Source organism: Gekko japonicus, unplaced genomic scaffold (genome assembly GCF_001447785.1).
Source record: "Gekko japonicus isolate JY-2015 unplaced genomic scaffold, Gekko_japonicus_V1.1 scaffold1603, whole genome shotgun sequence".
NCBI classification, from domain to species: Eukaryota; Metazoa; Chordata; class Lepidosauria; order Squamata; family Gekkonidae; genus Gekko; species Gekko japonicus.
This window is the reverse complement of record NW_015176021.1, coordinates 410,430-416,429: the sequence shown is the minus strand read 5'-3', so window position 1 is coordinate 416,429 and position 6,000 is coordinate 410,430. Positions and strand designations below refer to the sequence as shown.

The window sequence follows — 6,000 nt, the reverse complement described above, 5'->3', positions numbered from 1 at the left end:
TCAAACCCAGTTCTCCCAGATTAGAGTCCGCGCACTTAACCACTACCCCAAACTGGCTCACAGTTTGGATTGTAGAAGTCTGGAACCAACCAGAAAGAACTGAAGGGTAGCGTAAGTATTAACATGACCCTTCCTTCCTTCCTTCCTTCCTTCCTTCCTTCCTTCCTTCCTTCCTTCCTTCCTTCCTTCCTTCCTTGTGAGCTCCTGACATTAAAGTTGTGAATGAGCTAAATTAGTTTGCTCTGGAGCCATCCTTCCTGAGCCAAGGCAAAAATGTGTGAGCCGGAGTAACATGACTCTTCCTTCCTTCCTCCCTTCCTTCCTTCCTTCCATCCTTCCTTCCTTCCTTCCTTGTGAGCTCCTGACATTAAAGTTGTGAATGAGCTAAATTAGTTTGCTCTGGAGCCATCCTTCCTGAGCCAAGGCAAAAATGTGTGAGCCGGAGGCTGAAAAACTGTGAGCCAGCTCACACTAACTCAGCTTAGAGGGAACACTAATCAGACCTGTACACTGGGCATACCTGCATTGCCGGGAACACTCAACACCGTCCCGATCGATATTAAGATGGGGTACGTCAGCACGACGCCGACATTCACCAAAATGTTAAAAGCTGCAACGAGAAAAAGCCGAGCGTGAGATTCTGAAGAAGGCGCTTCCACACTAGCAGACTCCGACCCTGCTCTTCCGCTCGCTAAGCAAGGTGCATTTGAAAAGAGAGAAAAAAACACAGTTACAATAAACCTGAAAGGGGCAGCGGAATTCTCTAACGCTAGAGAGGAGGTGAACAGCAACAATACTTTATTTGCACTGAAAAGTATTTGTACCCTTCATCTCACCCTTCAGCTTCCAAGGATTGAACAACACAAACATGAAAATAAACACCAGAGAGATGAAAATGAACAGTTTCGGTGATCTCTCGGCAACATCTGGTAAAAGGTAGACACAGAGGTGTAAATGTTGCTTACGAAGAGTCTGGGAGAGTCAACTGGCTTTCACATCCGGTAGGTTTGCCAACCTCCCGGCGGCAGAGGTCATTTCGTAGAAAAAGAGGTGCAGGAGCTCATTAGCATAACTTATTAGCATAACTTATTAGCATATGCCACACCCCTGACATCACCGGAAGTGTGTCAGAAGGCAACACCCACCACTCAGGCTCCACTGGACTGTTTTGGATTGCTAGCTATGGGGGGAGACGCATAGATCTGCCCTCACAGAGGAGGGAGAAATTGTACCTGAAGGCGGGCCGGGGGGGGGGCTCTGCAACTTACCTGACTGCTTCTTGCTCCTCGTGGCCCGGCTGAGGGCTGCTGGGAGCAAGGGGCGGGGCTTGTTGCATGTGCCCGCCCCCTGGGCTCCTTACTGCCGGAGCTCCGCTCCCGTGCACTCCTGCAGGAAATGACCCCTGCCCGGCGGTAAGTCATACAAAAGATACAAAGGACCAAACCGTGCGTAAAGAACGAAAAACATATTCAACCCTCAACTGATGGTTGCATATATATTTTTCGTTATTTATCTACGGTTTGATCCTCGGTATCTTTGGTATTATTTAGTCCCTTCTGTGCGTCTCTGCTGTTTGGGTTTCTTAAACCCCCCAGGTGGAGGCTGAAGACCTCTCCGGATGACAGCTGGTCTCCAGGCAGCAGAGATCGGTTCGCCTGGGAGAAAATGGCCGCTTTGGAAGGTGGAGCCTACGCCATTAGACCCCCACTCCCCTACCCGAACCCCGCCTTCCTCAGACTCCACCCCCAAAAGCTCCGGGTATTTCCGGATTAGGCTCCTCCCCGGCCACATATCTGGTTAGTCTTTAAGGGGCTCCTGGACTCTTGCTCTTGTCTACCGCCCGGGGCACTTTTTGTAGAAAAAGCCCAGCAGGAACTCATTAGCATAATAGACCACACCCAACAGCAGAAACTCATTAGCATATTAGGCCACACCCCGATGACACAGCTCATTAGCATATTAGGCCACACCCCCATGTTACCAGAAGTGTGCTCATCCAGCCACACCCACCTTTTGCTTGTTATTCTCTTTGCCTTGTTTGTGGTCCAAACCCAGGGCCTTTTTTTGGAGCAGGAACTCCTTTGCATGTTAGGCCACACACCCCTAATGTAGCCAATCCTAATGAGTTTCTGCTGTTGGGTTTGGCCTGTTATGCTAATGAGTTCCTGCTGGGCGTGCCCAACTCGGGAGCCAGCCGGAACTCCGTTCCTGTGCGTTCCTGCCCAAAAATAGCCCTGCTGCTGCCATTGATCTCCAGATGACAGACGTCACTTCCCCTGGAGAAAAGGGCATCCTCTGAAGACGGACTTTACGGCATCACATCCCCACTGAGCTCCCTCCCCCAAGCCCCGCCCTCCCCAGTAGGGTTGCCAACCTCCAGGTGGGACCCGGAGATCTCTCATTTTTACAATTGAGCGCCAGATGACGGAGATCAGTCCTCCTGAAGGAAATGGCTGTTTTGGAGGGCAGGCACTATGGCGTTATACCCCGCTGAAGTCCTTCCCCTCCCCAAACCCCGCCCTCCCCAAGCTCCACCCCTGAAATCTCCAGGTATTTCCCAAGCTGGAGTTGGCAACTTCCCCTGCACTTGCATTTAGGGGGGAAAAAAGTAAACCTCAGGTTCCAGGTCTGGAAAAGACCTTTGCCTAAAGCCCCAGATAGAAGCTTCCAGTCTGAGAAATAGCTCCTGGCTGGATTGCTTTGACGGAAATGAAGATTCATAAAAAGTTTGCATTTAAGATGTCGCTGTTATGCAGGGGTCATTTCCTGCGGGAGCGCGCAGGAGCAGAGCTCCGGCAGTAAGGAGCCCAGGGGGGCGAGCACATGCAACAAGCCCCACCCCCTGCTCCCAGCAGCCCTCAGTCAGAGCAAGAAGCAGGCAGGTAAGTTGCACAGCCCCCCCCCCCAGCTTGCCTTCAGGTACAAGCTCTCCCTCCTCTGTGAGGGCAGATCTGGACGTTCCCCCCACTCAGTAGCTAGCAATCCAAAAGAGTCCAGTGGAGCCTGAGCGGTGGGTGTTGCCTTCTGACACACTTCGGTTATGTCAGAGAATGTGGCATATGCAAATAAGTTATGCTAATGAGCTCCTGCACCTCTTTTTCTACAAAATGACCCCTGCTGTTATGTATGCATGAACAGACATGTAAATGCATTCTGCGCAGTTCCACTTCCGGAAGCGCCAGCACCAGAAATACGGTCATACCTTTCTGTCCCAATGATTATTTGCAGGATCACTTGCACACGTGGAAACGCAAGCTGGGGTACAACACCTTAAGCATCGCACAAACCAGCTTAGCCTGTATAAGTATGCTTCCACTTGCACAGGGGTTCAAGCACACATGGAAATCATCCACGGGATTCATCCCAATAGAGTTGGATCTATCCTCATCCCCCTTATACAAGGTCCATCAGCAGCTATTAGCCACTAGGTATAGAGGGAACTCCACTAGGTATAGAAGGAGCTGCAGTGGCTCAAGTGGTTAAGACGCTGAACTGCAGGCTGTGGAAGGTCGGTAGTTCAGCAGTTCGAGACCCAGGTGCCGCATGACGGAGTGAGCTCCCGTCTCTAGTTCCAGCTCCTGCCAACCTAGCAGTTCGAAAGCAAGAAATTTCAAGTAGATAAATAGGTACCACTTCAGTGGGAAGGTAACAGCGTTCCGTGCACCTTGGTGTTTAGTCATGCCGGCCACGTGACCACGGAAACGTCTTCGGACAGCGCTGGCTCTTCGGGACTTTGAAACGGAGATGAGCACCGCAACCCTAGAGTTGGATTCGACTGGCTTTCGAGCAAGGGAACCTTGACCTTTACTTTACTATAGAGGGAACACTCTGTCTGGGACAGTGATGCTCTGTCTTCTTGGTTGTTCTTACATCTGGGGCAGTGATGCTCTGTATTCTTGGTGGGAGGGGGGGGGCAATGGTGGGAGGGCTTCGGGAGTTCAGGCAGCCCCGTAGCTAGCAACGTTTTGCTGGGGGGCCCAATTTTTTGCTCAGGGGGCCAGCCATTATATGTCTGTATGGGGCTATGTGAATTCTTTCCTCCCCGCCACGGACTGTGCTGGTTCAGATGGAGCTGATCAACTAACTGCAAACCAGTATACTCCACAGCTGGAATCCTGTGCCTTGTCCTGCGCAATGACTTCCCTGCAATCCCATGCAGCCCCCGTTTCACCGACAGGCACGTAGCTACTGTGGGGCTCAGGGGGAGGAGAAGCCAAGGCTCAGTTGGGGCCCCTGGAAGAAACGTAGGGGGCCGGGCCCCATGGGCCCCGCATTAGCTAAGGCCTGAGTTCAGGCCTCGCTGGTGGACCTCCGGATGGCACCTGGTATTTCTGGTCACTGTGTGACACAGTGTTGGTCTGGATGGGCCACTGGCCTGATCCAACATTTGGCTTCTCTTATGTTTTCTTGTGTCCGGGGCAGTGATGCTGTTTATTCTTGGTGCTTGGGGGGGGGGGGGCAACAGTGGGAGGGCTTCTAGTGTTCTGGCCCCACTGCTGGACCTCCTGATGGCACTGGTATTTCTGGCCACTGTGTGACACAGAGTGTTGCACTGGATGGGCCACTGGCCTGATCCAACATTTGGCTTCTCTTATGTTTTCTTGTGTCCGGGGCAGTGATGCTGTTTATTCTTGGTGCTTGGGGGGGGGGGGGCAACAGTGGGAGGGCTTCTAGTGTTCTGGCCCCACTGCTGGACCTCCTGATGGCACTGGTATTTCTGGCCACTGTGTGACACAGAGTGTTGCACTGGATGGGCCACTGGCCTGATCCAACATTTGGCTTCTCTTATGTTTTCTTGTGTCCGGGGCAGTGATGCTGTTTATTCTTGGTGCTTGGGGGGGGGGGGGCAACAGTGGGAGGGCTTCTAGTGTTCTGGCCCCACTGCTGGACCTCCTGAGGGCACCTGGTATTTCTGGCCATTGTGTGACACAGAGTGTTGGACTGGATGGGCCTTTGGCCTGATCCAACATTGGCTTCTCTGATGTTCCTATGTCTGGGGCACATCCGTTCACGATTCCCCTCTCTCCCTCCCAAGCAGGAATCCTCCTTCCCTTCAAAGTGCAGAAAGCTTTATTCAGGACTGCATTTGATTAATTTAGGGTTTTAAAAAAATTATTGGCAGTCCTACTTGGGATTTTAAATTGTGGTCTTTTGTGTATGTGTGGTTTTTTTTATATATATAACTGTCGTTTTGCTGTTTATAACTGCTGTCGAAAAGCTGCAAGGTAGAAAGTTGGCTTAAAAAAAACCCATTTAAATGAAGTACATAAGTGCTGATAGGTTGCGGGTCCCTCCTGGGCCCCGGTGGGGTGGTGGTGGCCAGTGTTCCCTCTAAGCTGAGTTAGTGTGAGCTAGTTCACAGTTTTTTAGCCTCCGGCTCACACATTTTGGTCTCCGCTCAGGAAGGAGGGCTCCAGAACACACTAATTTATGCAGTAGCCAAATTACCTGCTCACAACTTTAATGCCGGTAGCTCACAAAGTAGAATTTTTGCTCACAGGACTCTACAGCTTAGAGGGAACATTGGTGGCTGGGCTGCCCCCTCCTGATTGGGAAGCTCCTGGAGATATGGGGGTGGATCCTGGGTGAGGGGAGGGACCTCAGTGAGTCACAATGCCCTAGAGTCCCGCCCTCCAAAGCACCCCTTTTCTCCAGGGGAACTGAGCACTGTAGTCCGGAGATGAGCCATAATTCCGGGGGATCCCCAGGCCCCACCTGGAGGCTGGCATCCCCAGCTTGTACTGCTTGAGATCCAGCCCACAGTGTTTTATAGAAAAGAAAAGACGAGCTGGTAAGCTTTCACGGCTCTTCCTCCTCCTTTCGTCTCTACCGACAAAACCCTGAGAAAAGTGATCCGCCCGGAGAAACTTGGCTGAAACGAACAGAACAGAAATGCGAGATGCTCAATGCTAGATCAGGCCGGCCTGGGCGACCCTGGTCAGGGAAAACGCGCTCGAGGATCACACTGCAGAGGAATCACAGAATCACAGAGTTGGAAGG

General features: G+C 51.9%; 1 protein-coding gene across 1 annotated transcript in view; it reads right to left on the bottom strand.

The window, feature by feature from the left end:
* Positions 1-6,000, bottom strand: part of SLC35F4 (solute carrier family 35 member F4) — a 54,989-nt gene that overhangs the window by 1,156 nt on the left and 47,833 nt on the right. Inside the window, exon 7 of the mRNA XM_015426586.1 lies at positions 521-610. Within this exon, the coding sequence (XP_015282072.1) occupies positions 521-610 (90 nt within the window). The remainder of the gene's footprint in view (positions 1-520; positions 611-6,000) is intronic.